We start from the raw sequence: 22504 nt of genomic DNA, 5'->3' as shown, positions 1-22504 counted from the left end.
CCAAGGCCAGTGCCCCCACTGCCTTAAAAAACATCCCTCCCTGCCCTGTTTTGCAGAGCCTTTAAAGGGACTTTGGCTGCCACCTTACAGCTGCCCGTGACAGCTCGGCTGCTGTCACCTTAGTTCTAAGGCAGTTCAAAGAGTCCTTCCCTGCCTTTCCAGGTTGAGAGGGACTGTTTAAATGAATGGGCTGCAGCATGCACATGGGGCCCCAATCTGTTCAAACAGTCCCTCCATGCCTTGCCTTGCCTTGCTTGCCTGGGATGAAGTGTTTAAAGGGACCATGTACAGTCCTCTCTCACTTTCAATATTCTCCCTCTAACTTCCCTGGGGGTTGGGGGAATAATGAAAGGGAGCCCAGGCTGCCTAGAGCCCATTGTATTTTTTTTTACAATGGGCTATACTGTTTACTGCTAGTAATGTTATAACCAAGGTTTGTTGTTTTTTAAATTACATTCAGGACAATTTTGGGGGAAGGGGGAGGCGATCAAGGGCTCAGAATAGCGGAATTAAGAGGTGTAACAAAAACAAAGGTGCAGGCACCATTTTGCAAAAAAAACCTTTTTTTAAAAAAAGGGGAACAGAGCAAAGCATGATGGGAGGCTCCCTCCATTGGACTGTGTGTGGAAAGCATGTCAGAAATTTCAACTTGGGAAATAAGGGAGGAAAGCCCAGAAGCAAACCTGTTGGTGATTCCAGGCCCCAGGGAAGTTTGGTTGGCCTTGAACAGGGCCAAGTCTTTTTTGGTCCTGGCCCCAACCTGGTGGAATGAGCTCCCGGACAAGCTGAGGGCCATGCGGGAGCTTTTGGCATTCCACAGGGCCTGTAAGATGGAGCTCTTCTGCCGGGTCTACGGTTGAGACCAGCACAGGAAGATCTGACACTACCCTGGCAGATGAGAAGGAAAGATCTAGAACTGAAGAGTCCCCACCAACCGACCATCGCTGTGGGTGACGGGGTTGGTACTCAGGGTCCCCCTGAGACTAGGATTTGGAATCCAAGCTAGCGCTATGGGATTTGGAATTGTTGCCGCCATTGGGGTTTTTTAATGGGATAATATTGTACATTTTACTGGAGCTTTTATTATGACCCTATGCAAGCCAGCTTGCTGGGAGCTGCAGAATATTAATTGTAACATAAATAAATAAAACATAAATAAAATGCTAGAGTCCACATTCAAAGGAAATACAAAGTGTGGCTAAAAGAAGGCAAAAATCTAGAAGTTACTTTCAATGTTTATTTTATCATTTAAATACATTTTATACAAGCATCAAAAAGAATCTATCCATATCCACTGACGTTGTCTTTAAGTACAGATCATACTTGGCAGCAGCTATAATACATGAATTATTATAAATAAAAGCAAACACAAAGACAAAGTCATTTGTTGCAGCATAAGATTTCATGGGACTGTACATCATTAGATGCATTCTATATCAAAGGACAGGATAAATAGCAATATTTATTTCTGTTATGCTGATTTATCTTGCTGACAACATATTATCAGCTCCATAGCAAGATATTTTTCATCTATCCTGGGAAAAACAAGGATGGAAAACTGCATTTATATGTGGCTGCACAACCAAATGGAGAACATCCATCATGGATTTATTTCTACAATGCCTTTATTTCCTTCCTTCCAATTGTAAAGTAGATATCAGATGCTAGGGATCCCAAATGCTGAATATATGACTAAAAGTAGAGTCCATCCTATATCATTTTAGATTTTTTAAAAACCTATTTCCACATAGTTCTCAAAATGGTAATCAGTGATGACAGGCATCACTGGAACTTTACCCATCATCACTAGATAACTTGTCTTCTATCACTAATGTCAGATATAACATCATTACATACTGTTGAGCATTCAAAAATACCAAAAGCAATGCCGAGTCCATTATTGGGAACTCTCACTCTCTCTTTACACAAGGTGACAACCCTGCATGATGTTACCTGCAAACCAAATGTACATACTTAGGATTTTCAGCAGTCAAATCAATGTGAAAAGAGTTCCTCCAAGAAGAGGAAGTTTCAAATTTATTAAAGCTTTGTTTATTCATTTAGAAGATTTTTATACCACCCTTCCATAGGGCTCTGGGCGGTTTACATAAAACGTTGTAGAACAGTTACATAGAACATATAGCAAGATAACAGATAACAATCATGATATAACAAGCCAAGTAAAACAGTATTTTAACCAAACAATAACACTGACAATCCCTGGGTATGTTTGTTTTCTCAGTCGGGGGGAGGAGGGGGGCTGTAGATGTTTGAGTCAGTCGGCCTCTAGCAAATGCCTAGTGGAGGAGCTCCCTTTTGCAGGCCCTGCAGAATTGTGGAAGTTCAGGCCTTTAAGTGTTATTTTCCTCCTTTCCAAATGAATCCTTGGTGAACTACACTTAAAATAATAGGCACATAATGAAAAACTTAAAGATCAATAATGCAAAACAATCAATGACAATCAACTTACACAGGCTCTAATTCAGTGGTGTTTGCTGTAGTTTGTATACATTGCTATTTCACGCATCACAGAACATTTATTAGGAATCACTATCCTGAAACAGCAGAAGCACAATTCCAGTCGATTTAAAGGAAAGAACTCAAAATATCATCCGATTTTACTACTTATGCAACATCAACCATCAGAGGTATATTTTGTTTGCCGAATATTAAGTAGGAATTCTGTGAATAGGTGAAGTCGCATTTTTGCACATGGTTAAAAATAGCATTACGCTTGGTGAGTGGCGTAACACTACATATAAACCCCTTTCTCCATGCTTTGAAGGGCCCCCACGATGCCCGCTAATTTTTTTCAAAAAAATCAGTAGTTATCCACTGAATGCATGCTGCGTCTTTATTACCACCGCTTATGGAATCACGATGCTTGCTTCTTTTAAAAATAAATCTCATTCCTGATTTGGGGGGGGGAGCTTAGAGAGGCATGCTTTGTGGCACAAAGTTTGTGCTACAACTTAGGGAATTTTTTTTTTTTGCCTTTTCCGACAAGACTGAACGCCTATTCATTGCTCCAGGCAGTTCAGTTGAAAACTGCTGCTGCCTCCCCCTCACACGCAAACAAGTGCACACACACACACACTCCACAGAGCTTCCTTGCTGTGGGTGGCAGGTGCATTTTAAGATTTCAGACACTCTAAAAATGAAGTTCCCGTCCCCAGAAGTGGGGGCAGGAGCAAGGGCAGGATGAGGCAGGAGCCTTTCACGTATTTGAGCCTCCATACCTGTCTTTGGCTGGTGGGCTGCTGGATGCTCTCCATTAGGTAGCACTAAATATGTTGGTGAATCCACTTTTGGGGATTCACCAACTAGCTCTTTAAAATGGAGAATGTAGCCGGCCAGGTACTGCCCAGACGCTGGATGTTGGCGACGTCATGCGGAGGAGCCAGAATATTATGACTTCATAAGGTAAGTGTTACACTATATTTAAAGGGTGCGGAAATGTAGTTTGTCTAGACTTCCACAAAGTTTCTTAAATTTCAGTAGCAGCCCTGTCTTTTTGAAATTAAAACATTACAGTTAATAAATAAACAACAACAAAAAGGCTAACTAATAAGGGATGTAAGAACAAGATGATTCAAATTCATTCTAGGTGTGAGTAATAACACTGCATGAATCCTACAGCATTCAACAGCTCAGTATTCAAAGTTTGAAATTCTACACTCACATCCTAAGATCTTGAAGTTAAGCCTGACTGTAAACATTCCGGGCAAGGCCACTGAGCCAGTTCTGTGTTGACTGTATGTTACAATTACCAAATATTAAATAAGTATTGTGTGATAATCCCTATTGCTGGTGTAACTGCTGATACAATCAATGGCAACAGGGATTCTACATAGCAAGTTTCCATGCCCAGTTCTCTGATAGCATCCCTTCCTCTGCCTTCAGATCACAGGGCCTTTTTCAGCAAATTAATATTGTTATTATTGATATAATCTTATAACAATATGTGTAACATGTTGTCAAAATTCTCAGCTTTCATTTTTTTGCAAAAGCAAGCCTCTAGCCACTTCACTGCAAAAACAGGCCTTTTCCCTTTTATCTCCATAACAATAGAAGGCTTTGGAAATTTTGGGGAGGGAGGGTAAATGAAAACTGAGAATTCAGAGAACCTGTTACACATACTATAATATTAAAGCACTACAACTATCTTCAATTGTTGATTTGTTTAAAAGGTTAGCCTCTGACAGAGAGGAAATGGGTGCTGTGAGGGACAACGTCAGGGGAAATGAATGTCATGTGGGTGAAAAATCAACAACTTCTTACACACCTGCTTTTGCTGCAGTAATCTGCAGTAAATGGTTAATAATTTAACTTGGTCTAAGAATTATTCAAATGGAATTTTACAATTGAGAAAGGCAGAAAGATGGAGTCAAGGAGAGAGTTAAGCACTCTGAAAGGTCTGAGGATGATCCTAAACTAGGGAACTGAGACCAGTAATCCTTTCCTGAGGGAGATAGCTTCTAGTAAAGGGGGGCGGGGCAATCCCTATGAAGTATTCAAGAAAGGAAACCGGAACTTGTGTGTCTATTCCTGCCGCCAGGAAACTGGAACTTGCGTGTCTATTCCTGCCGCCATCACAGCCTTAAGTAATTTTCCAATACTCACACACACACACACACACACACACACACACACACACTTATATCTAATTATTCAAGCAATGGCTGCCAAGACATCTCTCTCCACAGGGTTTAAGATATCTGTATAATAAAATACTACTTTATTGTAATAAACTACGTGTTGTATAACGTCAGACAAAACAAAGTTTGAGTACAGTGACAGTCATACTAAGGGCCATTTCGCACGGCTTCAAAATAGCACAATGGTTGCTAATTGAAAACGCTACTAATTTGCCTTAACGCACGACGTCGCAGACAATCTGCAACACTCCTGAAACCGATCTGCAAAAAGCGCTTCGTTGTAGCGCTTTCAGGGGAATCGAGAAAAGTGGATTCACCCTCCGGATAGCGATACACTCCTGCAACCAATCTGCAACACTAGCGCTAAAGACCTGTGCGTTACCATTGTTGCGGGTTCTTCAAAGTCCCTCCTCCTGAGCCTGTCCTCCAAACTTCCGGCGAAGCGATCGCCATTTTTTTTTCTCCGAGCGAGCGGGGATAAACGCACCAGCGAGCCTCTTTCTGTTTAGAGGCTTCCCTGGCTTCAGTCCTTCACCTTTAGTCACTAAGCACAAACCACATAAAAGCCCGTTTGCTGAAATAAAGTCCCTTTATTTTTTACACATTAATTCAGCCGAAAATCGGGCCCGTGAGAGGGGGGGGGATTTTTTTTTTATCACTCGAGGCAGTGTGCCAACGATCATACAATCAAACGACAGCTCACATTAGGCAGCTGGATGGGTCTCTCCGTTGCAACGAATCTACCTAGATTCGTTGCTATGGGTCTGTTTTTTTTTTAAAAAAACCTTTCTTAAAGGGAAAGGGGCTGTTTGGGAGCATGCTAACGGCTGCCCATTGGCTGCTTGACGGCCAGGGGCGGGACGAGCTTGGCAATAGCGCTTCCTTTCTAGCGATTTCTGCCGAGACCGGAAGCCTGTGGGAAACGCTAAAAAACGCAACTGATTCCACTACAAAGGCAGGTATGCATAACGACGAATTCCACTATTTTAAATGGCGATTTTTCATTCCGCAAACAATTTGCAACAAAGATCCCCATGCGAAAAGGCCCTAAGTTATTGCACTCCTGTTGCCTGTTCACTTGCCATTTGACCATTTCCCCACAGAAGTGAAATATAGTAGTTTGCTTGCTGTGAATTAACATCAGCCTCTCGTGTAACATTAAGAGACATATACAAGCAAGAGATTTTTGTTGGCTCAACTCCCTAACAGCAATTCAAGCCTTATCTGGCAAGTCAGTCTCAGATGGTGCTGAGGGATTCTTGATTTGCCCTCTGGCCTGTGGAGTTCCCCAGGATTCAGTCTTATTCCCTATGTTATTTATTAACTATGTGAAGCCACTGAAAGTGGTAATCAGGATTAAAGATAGGGAAAATGGGGACTGGGAAAATGGAGGTTTGTGGTTCTGCATGAACCATAAACCACCACGAACCTTGTTTCCTGAACTGGTTTGTGATCAAGTAGAATAGCCCCCCTGCAGGTTAGAGACACCGAACTCACTGTGGAACCCCCAAGGGCATCGTCGAATCTGTCTGACACACACACTTCACCTGTTGAAGGATGCTCTGAGGTTTAGGAGCACTGTCAGGAGGCAACCAACCAAGCCCCTCTGCACAAGGTGATCAAGGAGACAGGTGGCTCAGAGCCCTGAGTCTACCTCACATAATGCAGGGCAGATCCCGGATCAGTCTTGACACTGTAACCATAACACCTCGCTGGCTCTCCAGGAGTACCATAATTACAGCTAGTTCAGAACTGTGGAAGTGCAAAATGGTGCTGTTTGGCGCACTCAGACCATAAGACAGGTTGCTGGCTACCCTTGCCGTACCAACAACCTTCTTGGTGCAGAAACTACTGCCCTACTAACTGGAAAACATGGACTGACACTGCCTGAAAAAGCAACTGAGCCAGGACTTGTTTGGACCAGTCTCACCCCAGAGGACTGCTAACAACTCTTCTGTATTATTTATTATTATATTTATCATTATTTAATATATTTATTACTCACCCTTTCTCTCAGGACTCAGGGTGGGGTAGTTTCCAAGACCAGCCTTTGCAAAAGGCCCATTTGGAGACAGCTTTATTAAAACAATGTAAACAGAAACAATTCCCTTCCATCTTTTGTTAAGCGCAAATGCCACAGGCCGTTCTGCCTTCTAGAAATTCGTCCCACACTGACCGCCATACCTAATCTCGAAACGACCCCTGTGTGTACCGAGTTCTCCTCTCCTAGCTAAACGCTCACTTTTAAAAGATTCTCTTCCCTCATAGCCATCAACTGTAACCAGCCTCTGCCCGCTCAGGGAGTGGCTTGCCAGCGTCCGCTGAGGAGAAGTGCAGGGAGACCCCAGATCCTACAGGGGATATTTTTCCTCTCGCCATCCTTCGGCATCCTTCGGCTCTTTCCCCGGCCTCCGAATTATCGACCCCGCCTTCTACTTCCTCTGCGCCGGCCAGCACGCGCCGCTCCACCTTCTGAGGCACGCGCGCGAGATGCCAGTGCGCCCCCTGGCTTCCGCGGCCCTCGAAGCGATACGCGCACACCGCGAAGGGAGGAGTGAGTCGCTGCGCATGCGCCTGACGTGGCGAGCAACTCCGCTCGCGCGCCACAGGCGGAGACGCTCCATCCCTCCGGAAGGTCGGGCCCGAAGTTTCGAAGCGGGGAGCTGGCAGCTCAGCCCGAGGTAACGGAGATGCTGCTATGGAGGGCGCAAAAGGGCGCGGGCTGAGGCCTACGCATTGGATTGCAGATGTGCTTGGGAAAGACCGTGTGATCCGGGACACACTTATTAGAGTAAAGCAAATCAAAACTCCAACAACTATCCGCAGCAGCCGGTCAGGAACTTCTGCGCCACTAGGGCCCATTGAATTAAGCGGGACTGCAGAGTTGTTTAAGAGTCTCGTTGCAATCGTGTGTCCTATTTCTATGCGAGCGCTGATCAGGCTGCTGAGCTGACTCCCGAGTAAATGCGCCGCAGGAATGACAATGGTCTTTGAACTCGAGTGGGTAGCCGTGCTGGTCTGAAGTAGCACAAGCAAAATTGAGTCCCTTAAGACTTATTCAGGGCGTGAGCTTTCCTGTGGCTGCATGAATAAACCTTACCTAGTCTAAAAGGTGCTTTTTTTTTTAATCTTTAAAGTAACAGACTCGGGTTTTTTTCTAGATTTCTGCAGGAGTTCTGTCATCGTTAATATGGCTGAAATCAAACAGAGGAGAAAAACTAATAGTTCCGCCAAAGCAAATGAAGATCAACAAAAACTGGACAAACAGTTGGATTTGAGGAGTACCCCTACCAGTCCTCAATCTTTTTGTGCAGATCCACGAACAGCTGCAAGCTATCTGTCTCTCGTGGCCTGTGCTGTCTTAACATGGTAAGCAAAATTAAAGGAACCTGGAAAGTGGTCTGAAACGTGTGTGTGTGTGTGTGTGAGAGAGAGAGAGAGAGAGAAAGAGAGAGAGAAAATGATAGTCAACTGAAATAATTGTAAATAGTTCCAGTGGCTTATCCAAATAAACATGTTGTGTGCAAATCATCACAAAAGTGTCCCTTATTAAAAACAAAGAGCCTCTTGTGGCGCAGAGTGGTAAGGCAGCTGTCTGAAAGCTTTGTCCATGAGGCTGGGAGTTCAATCCCAGCAGCCGGCTCAAGGCTGACTCAGCCTTCCATCCTTCCCAGGTCGGTAAAATGAGTAACCAGCTTGCTGGGGGGTAAACGGTAATGACTGGGGAAGGCACTGGCAAACCACCCCATATTGAGTCTGCCATGAAAACGCTAGCGATCCCCAACCTGTGGGCCGCGGACCACATGTGGTCCTTTGACTAATTGGAGGTGGGCCCCGAAGGACGCCTTCCCCCCCCCCAGCCCTTTACAACACACTTCATTGTTGTGGCGTGTCTGTATCTTATTTTGAAGGGATGTTTAAACATTACCATAGTGATCAGAGAGCGCTAGGGCAGTGGTTGAGAGTAGAGGAGTAAACGACCCCCCCCGGGCCTCAGTAAAAGGCGTTGAGTGGTCCCCGGTGAGTGGTCCCTGGCGTTGAGTGGTCCCCGGTGATAAAAAGGTTGGGGACCACTGCGCTAGAGGGTGTCATCCCAAGGGTCAGACATGACCAGGTGCTTGCACAGGGGATACCTTTACCTTACCTTTTACCTTTATTAAAAACAAAGTTTCCTACTTTTCACAATAATAGCTTAATTCTTGGTCAGTACTGTTAAGCTATCTCATTTAAATATCCGTTTATACTTTTTATTTATGCTAGGACTTGCTGAGAGGAACCCTGTTCTTTGATATTTAACTATAGCAACCACTGTATTCTGTTGAAGCTTTGCCTGCTCCCATGTGAATTTCCCACTCTCCAACATTATTTCCAGGTCTCTCTTTAACATTTCATGAGTGCCTACCAAAGAAAGGGCCTTTTTGTTGGCGACAACCAAACAAAATTATAACAATGAATTAGGTAAAGGTAAAGGTATCCCCTGTGCAAGCACCGAGTCATGTCTGACCCTTGGGGTGACGCCCTCTAGCGTTTTCATGGCAGACTCAATACGGGGTGGTTTGCCAGTGCCTTCCCCAGTCATGACCGTTTACCCCCCAGCAAGCTGGGTACTCATTTTACCGACCTCGGAAGGATGGAAGGCTGAGTCAACCTTGAGCCGGCTGCTGGGATTGAACTCCCAGCCTTATGGGCAAAGCTTTCAGACGGCTGCCTTACCACTCTGCGCCACAAGAGGCTCTTAGTTAACAATGAATTAGCAGTATATATTTTGTAATAATACTTTATTACCCACCCACTTTCTGGTGACTCAGGGTGGGTTACAACAATCACATTTACATTAATAAGATAAAATCAATATTTAATATTTGTTGAAGCTATATTTAATGTCCAGTAAAAAAACTACATACATAGGTATTTCTAAAAAATAAAAATATGACAATATATAAAAGAATTTAATATATATTCAAAAATATATGTTTTGGAATAAATAAGGGAGGAAGTGTCAGTGTCGGCACAAATCTGAATACTCATACCTAGGGTTAAACTGATAAGAAAATTCCCCCATGTATTTTAGACGGGATGCTGCAGTGGAGATACTGATAAAGCTTGAGGATAGGACGTTATACCTAGGATTTGTTTTAATCATATAAATTGCCTTAGTAATGCCAATTGTTGCCATTTGTGCTGCAAAGTCAGCATTTCCTTAACTGAAATTGGACTGCTTACAAGTAATTCTACACATGAGTTATGCTCCTTTCAAGATCAACAGATCATAAAGCAACCATTGTAAGAAGGTCCTGCTTGTAACAAGGGGACCTTCTGCGTGGATTTTTTTTCCTGCATTGCTAATAGTGGTTATTGTCAGCCATTCAGTCTTGGCGACCTCATGACAAAACTTTTATTCCATTTCCATTTTGTTGGAATATTGTGTCCATATAGCTTCCACCGCATTAAGACAGCAAGGTCTCTGGCTAGGTATAGGTCTCTGGTAAGTTTTGGTGAAACTCTTAATTGTTGGCCAGCAGGTAACAGATTCTGCTTCGTTATATGTTTCAGGTTCCTTTTTCAGCAGTCAGCTAAGCTTGCCGACATAGAGGAAAAGTACTATTTATTGAAGCAAGAAGCCAAGACGTTTCAGGATATGGAAAATAAAATTGAACTACTGTCCACAAAGGTAATAAATCAAAATATTTCAATATCATTTTATGTTGAGAGAGTCTTTTCTAAAATCTACAGGATTATCTGCCCAGAGAACCTTGATTATTCTAGTTGAGGGGTTATATTGTGCTAGCCGCAAATAAAGTTGGGGAATTATTATCAATTCTTTCTTCTGCAAACAAAGCTAAAGGAGTTTGTTGATCTTAACTTGCAATGTATCATAACGTTTTAATGAAGATGTTACAGGATGTTTCCTAACGCTAAGTGTCTTTGCTGACCAGCATTTTATTTCTTGGAAAACCATTCCCAATGCATTGGATAGGATATAAGAGCCACATATACAAGCCAAATGCTTCGGTGCCCATACTACAGCTTCCCTGACTTTTTTTCAACTGCAGAAACTGCAAAAATCATGTTCTGCCTGTTGACTGAGGTCTTTTTTAACAAATGGCTGGATTCTACCAGTTTTCCTGCTCTTGCAAGAGGATGTTGTTATCCAATACCCCCCCCCACTGCAGCCACATCCCACATGGCTTGTAATCCACATCAATCCCACAACTGTGGGTTTTGCTTCTAATTAAGATAATCATATTAACAAGAAAGTATAAAAGGCTAAACAAAACAGTATTTTTCACAATAGAGAGGTAAATAATAGAAAGGTTAATAAGGGCTTTCCATAGGGTTGGCAGAGGGGGAAGCACTCCACTCTGAATTGTGTGTTCAATATATGATTCTAGTATTTGAAGTACTGTGATCTAAGATGAATATTGTTATAGAAACAGATTGGAATAGATTAGTAGATTGACTTTGTTCTATTATATCCCAGTCGTTTGAATTGATAAGCTTTTAAGAGTTAAAGCTATAGTATTTGGAAGAAACACATGAAGCAAGAAGAAATGTCATTTAAGAAAATCTTTCAGGTATATACTGATTCCCCCCAGTCCAACCTGTATTAAATGGAGATGGACATTGTTTGTGTTACAAATGCAGCTTGAGTCATCTTTGGAAGTCCTGCAAGAGGCCTCTACATCTGTCTCTGCAATGATCAAGCTCAAGCAGGAAGTCGGCAGCCTTCGTAACATCATACCTGACATTTTAAATAGCAAGCAGATACTTGAGGAAAAGTTTCACAGTGTGAATGAGAAATTCCAGAATGTTACAGTCTCCTGGAAAAGAAGCCTAAATAAAATGGATACAAATACTAGTAGTTTTAGATCACAAGCCAGGTTTTTACACAGTGAAGTAACCACTCAAATCAATGCAGTAGATTCAAGAATAAAATCCCTTTCTGAAAGATTAACCGATCTGGAAGACAGCACAATAAGAAATGTTAAAATGTTAAACAGGCAAGAAAAAGCTGATTTATCCAAAATTGAACAGCGACTGCATGCTGGTGCAGAGTCAGCTAAAGAAGTGGAAGAAAAGCAGAATAATCTTTTAGCCAGAAATAGTGACCTGAAACAGAAGCTTACAGATTATGAGCCTAAAGTAGAAGAATGCAAGGCTCATTTACCAGTAATAGAGAGTGCTATTCACTCAGTGGTTAGATTATCAAGTGATATGATTGGTAGAGGAAAGATGATGGAAGATATGTCTGTGAAGGTGTCTAATGCAGAAGATGAAATGGTGAAAGCCAAACTTGAAATAATGAATTTACAAAAAGCTCTTGAAGGCATTCAGTATAAGCGCAACTGATTAAAACTGCAGAAGGAAACCCTTGTTTCCAAAATCCATGACATTACAAAATCTACAGCAGAGATAACAAAATCACATCATTTTGAAAACTAACAACCAGTGAATGAGGAATAGAGTCCCCATGTTCATCTTAGTTATAGAACTGAAACGTTGCCAGACTGGGTGTTTCCCTTTTGATCTGACTACTATGCAAAAGGAAACCACAATATAATTTGTAAAAATTTCATGTACATATTTATACATTTAAATAATTTAGACAGAAACAATTAAGGAATTGTTGGCATTGATATTTATTCAGTTTGATTTTAAAATTATATTTTACCTGTGGGACCACTTGGTTGCTTATGCCCCCCGCAGGGCTCTTTGTTCTGCGGGTATGAACTTACTGGTGGGGACGCTTGCCTGGCCTCGACCCAGCCAGGGCCTTTTCGGTCCTGGCCCCAACCTTGTGGAACAAGCTCCCGGAAGAGCTAAGGGCCCTGCCGGAGTTGTCAACTTTCCTCAGAGCCTGCAAGATGGAGCTCTTCCGCCAGGCATACGGTTGAGGCCAGGGCACGTCCCCGTTATTCAATCTGGGATCCCCCATGTCCATCATGGCCATCTGTTGATCTACTCATCAGTAAGACAGCAAGAATCTTGGCCCTGGCTGGCTGAGGGGGTGAGTCTGTTAGTGGCTTTTCTTTCCCCTGCTGTCTTATTGGTTAATAATATAAGGGTAATTATGGTTTTTTTTTACTGGGTTTTTATTCTTTTACTATATAATCCTCCATGAGCCCAGAGATTTAGCTACTGGATGTGCTCTGTATAGTATAATGTACTGCTTATTGGCACCCCATTGTCTTTGGTCTAAACTGTCTCCTATTATTAGTAGCCCTTAATTTGTTGAGCTGCCAATGTAGAGTTTCTCAAGATAAAGTTGATTTGCTTTTATGCTTTGGACGTGTTATCGGAAACAAATCTTTATTTTAAGTAAATATACACAGTGACAGAATGGTTCGAGCAGAGTCGCTTGAAACCCTCCAAGACGGAGGTCCTGTGGCTGGGACGTAGGGGGCAGGACCAGGAAGCGCAAGCACCCTGGCAGGGATGCAACTCACCATCACGTCCCAGGCCAGGAACTTGGGTGTGACCATTGACGCCTCCCTGACTTTGGAGATGCAGGTCAAAAAAGTAGCGGGCCAGGCGCTTTTCCACCTTCGCCAGGCCCGACTACTAGCGCCCTACCTGTCCCCCGAACACTTAGCCACAGTGATCCATGCAACCGTCACCTCCAGAATAGATTTCTGTTACTCGCTCCAATTGGGCCTTCCCTTGTCCTTGATCCGGAAACTTCAGCTAGTGCAAAACGCAGCTGCTAGGGTCCTCACTGGCACATCTTGGAGGGCCCACATTCAGCCAGTGCTGAGGCAGCTGCACTGGTTGCCAATTGCTGCCCGGATCCGGTTCTGGTTCTAACCTTCAAGGCTTTACGCGAGTTGGGACCCACATACCTGAGGGACCGCCTATTGCCCTATGCCCCTCGCAGGGCCTTGCGCTCTGTGGGTGAAAACCTGTTGGTCGTTCCCGGCCCTAGGGAAGCTTGCCTGGCCTCGACCAGGGCCAGGGCCTTTTCGGTCCTGGCCCCAACCTGGTGGAATGAGCTCCCGGGAGAGCTGCGGGCCCTGCGGGATCTTTCAATGTTCCGCAGGGCCTGCAAGACGGAGCTCTTCCGCCAGGTTTATGGTTGAGGCTGGGGCTGATAATAGATCTATGCCCCCCCTGGGGACTCGGGTTCTGGACCCGAAGCAAAACATCATCAGGACCTCCTCTCCACCCGCTAGTAGTGGGAGGGAGGGCGGGGGGAGTTGAGCTGCCGTTCTTGCCATGCCGGCAATATTGGCAATGTTATTATTGTTTTTATGGGGTTTTAATGGGGATTTGTGATATTGTTACCTGCCACGAGCCGCAAGGGAGTGGTGGGCTATAAATCTAATAATAATAATAATAATTCTAGAGTTAATAGCATACAAATGAAGCCAGATAATTCAATAGTAAGAAATCTCTCCTTATCAGAGTAAGACATCAGACAGTAAAGGCAATTGTACATCAACAATTGGTATTGGCCAGTCTTCAAATTGCTTGCCAAAGGTGCCAAATGCCATTGGGACAATGGATGTTGTACTGTGGCTATTTTTGCAAGTTTAAGCCCACTTTGTGCGCCCTGCCCCTTTCCGCAAAAGGGTCGTGAACAGCACTATGAGCTGAATAGGAAGAGGGCAGCAGCAACAGGGAGAATTTCCAAACCTGACATTAGATCTGTGCAGCCTTTGCAAAGAGACCTAAAACTTAGGCTTTGTGCAGAAGCAGCAGCCATGCCTCCCATGGGAGCGAATGACATTATGTTGGCAGAGGGAGGAACGGCTGTTGCCTGCTTAAACTGAAAGTAATGGGGGTTTATGCACAAGTTTAAACAGCCTTCTAAACTGAGCTACAATTCTAGGTATATTTGCAACACTCACTGAACTCTTTCAGTGATACTAGCTTCCTTAAAAAAATTGTTTTCACATCAAGTGCTTTTTCCAATGAGGAAATAAGTACTAGCTTTAAATTCTGTAATTTTCTTTCTGTGGTTTATTTTTTTTCCCTGACACACTTTCTGCAGAAGGCTCCAGTTAGTATACATCATGTCCCTTTCAGTTATCCTTTTAACAGTATACTAAGATGTTGGGGGATACAAAAACATACGGCACCATTTACTCAGCATAAGATTCTACAAGATATTTGATTACATAGAAGGTGTTAGCCTTTCACTTAATTTAGAGAAACAGTCATTCATTCTTAAAACGAGCAGGATACTAGCAGAAATATACAGCATTCTTCATTTCAGTCAACCTCAGGCATGTTAGACGATGTTGGAGTTACTGACAACATAACCCTATTGCTTATATGCAGATCAAGTGTTATGCAGAAGGTAATTAAAATTGCTTTCTGGGCATATTTCATCTAATAGCCTAGAAAACTGAACATGTCCTTAGTACTGCACAGTAGGTCTTTCCAATAATGACCACAGTATTAACTTTAGTGACTTGTTATCTGATCTTAAAGGCAGATTAATGAAGTTCCTGCATAGAATCACAGCAAAATGGTGAAATTTTGGATAATTAAGTAGATGACATATCTGTGAACAAAAGAAACAATTTGCTTAAATAATCCCAAAGCAGCAGCTCTTTTTACCAAAACCAACTAAAGCGTGTGAAATTATTTAGCAAATCTTTCTCTAGCACTAACTAGATCAGGGATAAAGGTAAAGGTATCCCCTGTGCAAGCACCGAGTCATGTCTGACCCTTGGGGTGACGCCTTCTAGCGTTTTCATAGCAGACTCAATACGGGGTGGTTTGCCAGTGCCTTCCCCAAGATCAGGGATAGGCATCCTCAAACATGCGCATACCCTGACACGCCAGACATTTGCTCACCATGGCAGTTCCTTTGTTTAACGCCCAAATGCCGGGGGGGGGGGGGAGTGAAACTAGGATTGGTTCAGGTCACAGCTTAGAGGGGGGGGGCATAGCTGGAAGCCAGATCCTGAGAAGAGGGACTTGTAGAATCATGGAGTTGGAAGGGGTAATACAGGTCATCTAGTCCAAACCCCTGCTCAGTGCAGGATCAGCCTAAAAGCATCCAGGAAAAGTATCTGTCCAGCTGCTGCTTGAGGACTGCCAGTGAGGGGGAGCTCGCCACCTCATTAGGCAGCTAATTCCATTGCTAAAGTAAGATGGATGAAATTTTTTCACTGATATCTAGCCAGTATTGTTCAACATGTAGTTTTAACCCATTACTGTGGGCTCTATCCTCTCAGCCAACAAGAACCATTCCTTGCCCCATTCTAAGTGGCATACTTTCAAATACTTAAAAGACAGCAATATATCATGTACCTCCTGTTCTCCACGTTGAACATTCTGAAGTCCCTCAGCCTTTCCTCTTAGGGCTTGGTTCCTAGACCCCAGATCATCCTCAGTGCTTTCCTATGCACCGCCCTCAATTTTGTCCACATCCTTTTTGAAGTGACACCTTCAGAACTGCACACAGTACTCCAGGTGGAGTCTGACCAATGCAGTATACAGTGGGACTATGACATCTGTTGTTACAGCTCAAGACTGCATCCACCTTTATTGCCACATCAGTGTGCTCATATTTAACTTAGTCCACAAGTACCTCAAGATCTCTTCATACACACTACCAAGTACATCTCCCATCAAGTATGCATGCTTTTCATTTTTGTGACCCAGATATACAACTCTACTTCCCCTTGAATTCCATCTTGTTCATATTTGTCCGCACTTTTAGCATGTTCAGATATTGCTGAACATTCTCTTCTGGGGTGTTTGCTACTCCTCTAAATTTGGTGTTCTCTGCAAATGTAATGGGTAGGCCCTCCACCCCTTTATCCAAATCATTGATGTTGAAAAGTAATGGACACAGTATTGGCTGGACACCCCACTGCTCACCTCCCTCCAATCTGATGAAGCACCACTGACAACTGTTCTTTGGGTGCAGTTTTCTAACCAGTTCCCTGTCCACCTAACCATTCAAAAATCCGGTCTGCAGTCACCCAGTTGACCCATAAGAATATCTTTGAGAACCTTGTCAAAAGCCTTACTGAAATACAGGTAAACAATTGAGTTCCCATGATCTATTAAGCCAATCAGTCAGGAAACCAGGTTGGTCTGACAAGAACCTGTTGGATGCAAATCCATGGTGACTTCCCTGGATCATCAGATTTTCCATCAGATGTTTGCAAATTGCCCCTTAAAGTGTTCTCCATTATCTTCCCTGCAACTGAGCTCAGACTCACTGGCTTGTAGTTTCCTGGGTCATCTCTTCTCGCTTTTTTGAAGATCAGGATAACATTTGCTCTCTTCCAGTCTTCTGTCCTCCAAGAATTCCTAAAGATGGACAAAGGTTCTACAAGCACACTGTTGTAGCACAACAGTCACTTAAAATGAACTAGTGTAAGTGTCTTGATGGGAAACTTTCCTGCTGGCACCTTACTACCAACCACACTTGTACAGGAGCATCATTTAGGTGCAAACATCACATACAGCAATCACATTCTGTAGTGATGTTATGAACCCAAAATTACAGGTGCTTTATGGCAACATTTCTTAAGCAGCCTTATTTTAATCTCATTCTTATTTTTAAATGAAACAAAAACAAACAACAACAGGTAATACATTTGGAAAAGTACCATCACCCCTCTTCCATTCCAGTTGGCAAGACTCATTTTTATGGCAGTTGGATGGAGGTTAAGTCAGAAAAAGATGACTTGGTAGGATGAGCAATTAAAATTAAAAAAATATTTTAAAACAGCTAAAGGAATGCTGTACCATGCTAGATACAAAATTGATTTGATATAGAGCTATTGGGATATGAAGAGAACGTTTCATGCAAAGTTGGGTATGATAAGGGACCAAAATGGTAGGGACCTCACAGAAGCAGAAGAGATTAAACAAAGGTGGCAAAATTATACAGAACAACTATACAAGAGCGAGCTTAACATCCCTGATGACCACAGTGGGGTAGTTACTGACCTGGAGCCAGACATCCTGGAATGTGAAGTCAAATGGGCCTTAGGAAGTTTGAGCAACAATAAAGCTAGTGGTGGTGACAGCATTCCAGTTGAACTATTCAAAATCTTAAAGGACGATGCAGTAAAAGTGCTACACTCAATATGCCAGCAAATTTGGAAAACTCAACAATGGCCACAGGATTGGAAAAGGTCAGTTTACATTCCAATCCCAAAGAAGGGCAATGCCAAAGAATGTTCAAACTACCGCACCATTGCACTAATTTCTCATGCTAGCAAAGTTATGCTCAAAATCCTACAAGCTAGGCTCCAGCAATATGTGGACCGAGAACTTCCAGAAGTACAGGCAGGATTTCGAAGAGGCAGAGGAACTAGAGATCAAATTGCCAACATACGCTGGATCATGGAGAAAGCTAGGGAGTACCAGAAGAACGTCTACTTCTGCTTCATTGACTATGCTAAAGCCTTTGATTGTGTTGAGCACAACAAATTGTGGCAAGTTCTTAAAGAGATGGGAATACCAGAGCATCTTATTTGTCTCTTGAGAAATTTATATGCAGGTCAAGAAGCAACAGTGAGAACTGAACATGGAATCACTGACTGGTTCAAAATTGAGAAAGGATTTCGGCAAGGCTGTATACTGTCGCCTTGCCTATTTAACTTGTATGCAGAGCACATCATGAGAAATGCGGGATTAGAGGAGTCACAAATTGGGATCAAGATTGCAGGAAGAAATATCAACAACCTCAGATATGCAGATGACACCACTCTAATGGCAGAAAGTGAAGAGGAACTAAAGAGCCTGTTGATGCGGGTGAAGGAGGAGAGTGCAAAAGTTGGCTTGAAACTCAACATCAAGAAAACAAAGATCATGGCATCCGGCCCTCTCAATTCATGGCAAATAGATGGGGAAGAAATGGAGATAGTGACAGATTTTATTTTCCTGGGCTCCAAGATCACTGCAGATGGGGACTGGAGCAAAGAAATTAAAAGACGCTTGCTCCTGGGGAGGAAAGCTATGGCAAATCTAGACAGCATCCTAAAAAGCAGAGACATCACCCTGCCAACAAAAGTGCGTTTAGTCAAGGCTATGGTATTCCCAGTTGCAATGTATGGCTGTGAAAGTTGGACCATAAGGAAGGCCGAGCGTCAAAGAATTGAGGCTTTTGAACTCTGGTGCTGGAGAAGACTCTTGCGAGTCCCTTGGACTGCAAGGCGAACAAACCGGTCAGTCCTAGAGGAGATCAACCCTGACTGCTCTTTAGAAGGCCAGATCCTGAAGATGAAACTCAAATACTTTGGCCACCTCATGAGAAGGAAGGACTCCCTGGAGAAGAGCCTAATGCTGGGAGCGATCGAGGGCAAAAGAAGAAGGAGACGACAGAGAATGAGGTGGCTGGATGGAGTCACTGAAGCAGTAGGTGCAAACTTAAATGGACTCCGGGGAATGGTAGAGGACAGGAAGGCCTGGAGGATCATTGTCCATGGGGTCGCGATGGGTCGGACACGACTTCGCACATAACAAACAAACAAACAGAGCTATTGGAGGGGGGGAACCAAGAAATAATTGCCATGCAGAAAAATAAAAGCCAATAATAATCCAGTTCATCTCCCCATTTATTACTAGTGCTTTATATTTTCAAAGGAAAACTATGTCTTACTTTGTAGCAATCATTCTGTTTGCACCACACATCTGTCCATGCCCAATGGTTCTGCAAATTCCATGTTCTCTATTTTATAATTCCTGTTGGCATTAAAAATGTACAGCACTACTGCTGCTTTACGATGACTTATCAAAATAGTTCCCAAGAATCATTGTGTGAGAATTTACCTTATGCTTGCTAATGGTCTTTTGTAGAGATCAAGCTTTAAAGTACCAGGTATTCATCTTATTTGACCAAACCACCTTAACAGCCTAAAAACTGCATTTTGACAGGCAAACCGACACCTTACCATTCCACCTTTCTCCACTTGTTGGAAAGCTAAAAGTACACTGCATATACAAGGTTTAAATGTGTGATCTCTAATGCCATAGCTTATCTGTGACACCTAAATTTGTCTCCAACAGGTCCTGTCAGACCAACCTGGTTTCCTTTTTTGACCAAGTGACAGGTTTGCTGTATAGTGGAAACTCGGTTGATGTCGTTTACTTAGATTTAAGTAAAGCTTTTGATAAGGTTCCCCATGATGTTCTGATGGATAAATTGAAGGACTGCAATCTGGATTTTCAGATAGTTAGGTGGATAGGGAATTGGTTAGAGAACCGCACTCAAAGAGTTGTTGTCAATGGTGTTTCATCAGACTGGAGGGAGGTGAGTAGCGGGGTACCTCAGGGCTCGGTGCTTTGTCTGGTACTTTTTAACATATTTATTAATGATCTAGATCTAGATGAGGGGGTGGAAGGACTACTCATCAAGTTTGCAAATGACACCAAATTGGGAGGACTGGCAAATACTCCAGAAGATAGAGACAGAGTTCAATGAGATCTGAACACAATGGAAAAATGGGCAAATGAGAACAAGATGCAATTTAATAAAGATAAGTGTAAAGTTCTGCACCTGGGTCAGAAAAATGAAAAGCATACCTACTGGATGGGGGATACGCTTCTAGGTAACACTGTGTGTGAACGAGACCTTGGGGTACTTGTGGATTGTAAACTAAACATGAGCAGGCAGTGTGATGCAGCGGTAAAAAAGGCAAATGCCATTTTGGACTGTATCAACAGGGGCATTACATCAAAATCACAAGATGTCATAGTCCCATTGTATATGGCACTGGTCAGACCACACCTGGAGTACTGTGTGCAGTTCTGGAGGCCTCACTTCAAGAAGGACGTAGATAAAATTGAAAGGGTACAGAGGAGAGCCACAAGGATGATCTGGGGCCAAGGGACCAAGCCCTATGAAGATAGGTTGAGGGACTTGGGAATGTTCAGCCTGGAGAAAAGGAGGTTGAGAGGGGACATAGCTCTCTTTAAGTTTTTGAAAGGTTGTCACTTGGAGGAGGGCAGGATGCTGTTCCCATTGGCTGCAGAGGAAAGGACACGCAGTAATGGGTTTAAACTACAAGTACAACGATATAGGCTAGATATCAGGGAAAAAATTTTTCACAGAGAGTAGTTCAGCAGTGGAATAGGCTGCCTAAGGAGGTGGTGAGCTCCCCCTCATTGGCAGACTTCAAGCAAAGGTTGGATGCACACTTCTCTTGGAAGCTTTAGGATGCTTTGGGCTGATCCTGCGTTAAGCAGGGGGTTGGACTAGATGGCCTGTATGGCCCCTTCCAACTCTATGATTCTATTATTAAATATTTTCCCTTTCCTTTTGTGTGTTTACTTAGTAACAAGCCAGAAATACTGTTACAAAATTGTAAGTGTTTTTTTTCCTTCAAATCCTAGTGTGAGAAGACACTCAGCTTAGTAGAACGAGAAGATCCTCAACTCATTGCTCAAATGAAATCTCTGCAAGAGGAAATTGACACCATGCAGACTTGTTCCAAAAACTTAATGTGGGCACAAGATCTCCACCAAAACGTAACATCTCTTTTTCATGCAGTTACTACACATGAGCAGAGTATGGCTTCTGCAACACAGGACTTTTCTGTAAAGATTTCAGCTGTGAAGACTGATATCAGACGCATTTCAGGACTTGAAGCAGACGTGACCTTATTAGTAGAAAGCCTGCGTACTATAGAAGATAAAGTCGATAAAGCTGAAAAAACTACTGTACAGAGTATAGGGGATCTTCTTACAAATAGTATAGACAGGACCTCAAAGCTACAAATATCTGCATCTGAAAATGAAAGACAATTAATACTCATTAAGACAAAATTGTCCGAACTAACTGCTAACATTGACAGACAATCAAATAAACTTCTAGATTTGGAAAGTGATAGAGCCAAAGTTTTGAAAACAGTTGCCTTTGCTAATGACTTAAAACCTAAAGTGTATAATTTAAGGAAGGATTTTGCATATTTAGAGCCAATGATGAATGAGCTAACATCAAGAATAGGAAGACTGGTTGAAGATCTGCTGGAAAGACAGAAAGAAATTGCTTACCTATATAAAGAACTCTCTAATTTAACTTCAGCTCAGAAGGAAGTTAATATTGTAAACGAAGAAATAACTCAAGTTTCAAATTTAAGTTAGCCATACATGATAAAGTTGTCCTAGGTCCTGTTTTATACAGCCAACAGTACTTACAGAAGTGTATAGTTAACTTAGATGACTGAATTTATTTGATAAAGAATGTAAAGGGATTATGATACGATTTTGTTGCCTTGTAGAGTTAGGAAAGAAAACAAGTGTTTTGTCAAACATATTTCAGTAGAACCTTAAAAATGGTATGGAACACTGACATATAGAGCATAGTGTATCTATATGTTTTAGGGAGGGTTGGTCTAAAAACATATTCCTCCTTACCCAGGTTTACAATGACCCTGTATGTTAATAAAACCAAAGAGAAAAACCAAAACCATGAATTTGGTTTTGAATAACCAAATCCACATTATAATTAAATAAAATGTAGCAAGTAATGCTACTAGCAAATTATTATAAGCTTAGCCTTATGCCTTATGTTCAGCTTCTCTTTAGAAGAGTCAAAATTCATATCTGTTCTCAATTAACACTTGGTCAAGTGGCGAGAGGCTGGTCCCATATGTTGACCCTGATTGAGTGTAAGGAATAAAGTCCCAAAGAACAGATTGGACACCACTGTAGCAGCTGTATGTTTAGCATTCAGACAGCTTCTATCCCATAGAGCAGGAATGGCCAAACTGTGGCTCTCCAGATGCTCAAGGGATTACAATTCCCAGCAAGTGCTGGGAATTGTAGTCCATGGACATCTAGAGAGCCAGTTTGGCTATCTCTGCCAGGGGAAGAAATGTATGACTTCTTTTCATAGCCCTGGCACCATTTTATCCGTTTCCATGAACAAA

The 22504-nt window shown here is 42.7% G+C and overlaps 1 protein-coding gene across 3 annotated transcripts; it reads left to right on the top strand.

Annotated features, from left to right (window-relative positions):
* Positions 1-7133: 7133 nt before the first annotated feature.
* On the top strand, positions 7134-22118 carry IKBIP (IKBKB interacting protein). 3 transcript variants are annotated; one of them, XM_077339138.1, is made up of 4 exons: positions 7134-7339; positions 7830-8027; positions 10212-10329; positions 20967-22118. In XM_077339138.1, the coding sequence occupies exons 1-4, from the start codon at positions 7149-7151 to the stop codon at positions 21714-21716; spliced, it is 1257 nt and encodes a 418-aa protein (XP_077195253.1). In that variant the 5' UTR covers positions 7134-7148; the 3' UTR covers positions 21717-22118. The 3 variants fall into 3 exon arrangements, with proteins under 3 accessions (XP_077195253.1, XP_077195254.1, XP_077195255.1); XM_077339139.1 differs by lacking the exon at positions 20967-22118 and adding an exon at positions 11304-12388; XM_077339140.1 differs by lacking the exons at positions 7134-7339; positions 7830-8027; positions 10212-10329 and adding an exon at positions 12004-12666.
* Positions 22119-22504: the final 386 nt, after the last annotated feature.

This window comes from Paroedura picta, chromosome 5 (genome assembly GCF_049243985.1).
Source record: "Paroedura picta isolate Pp20150507F chromosome 5, Ppicta_v3.0, whole genome shotgun sequence".
NCBI lineage: Eukaryota > Metazoa > Chordata > Lepidosauria > Squamata > Gekkonidae > Paroedura > Paroedura picta.
Note: the sequence above shows the minus strand (reverse complement) of the source record. Positions and strands in the feature narration are given on the sequence as shown.

What these genes read in the sequence shown, in the direction of transcription:
- IKBIP (XM_077339138.1), top strand. Translation starts at nt 7,149, where the DNA reads ATGCCAGTGCGCCCCCTGGCTTCCGCGGCCCTCGAAGCGATACGCGCA. An exon ending in AGCTGGCAGCTCAGCCCGAG is followed by an intron (nt 7,340 to 7,829) that starts GTAACGGAGATG and finishes AGATTTCTGCAG; the next exon opens with GAGTTCTGTCATCGTTAATA. An exon ending in TTGAACTACTGTCCACAAAG is followed by an intron (nt 10,330 to 20,966) that starts GTAATAAATCAA and finishes TTCAAATCCTAG; the next exon opens with TGTGAGAAGACACTCAGCTT.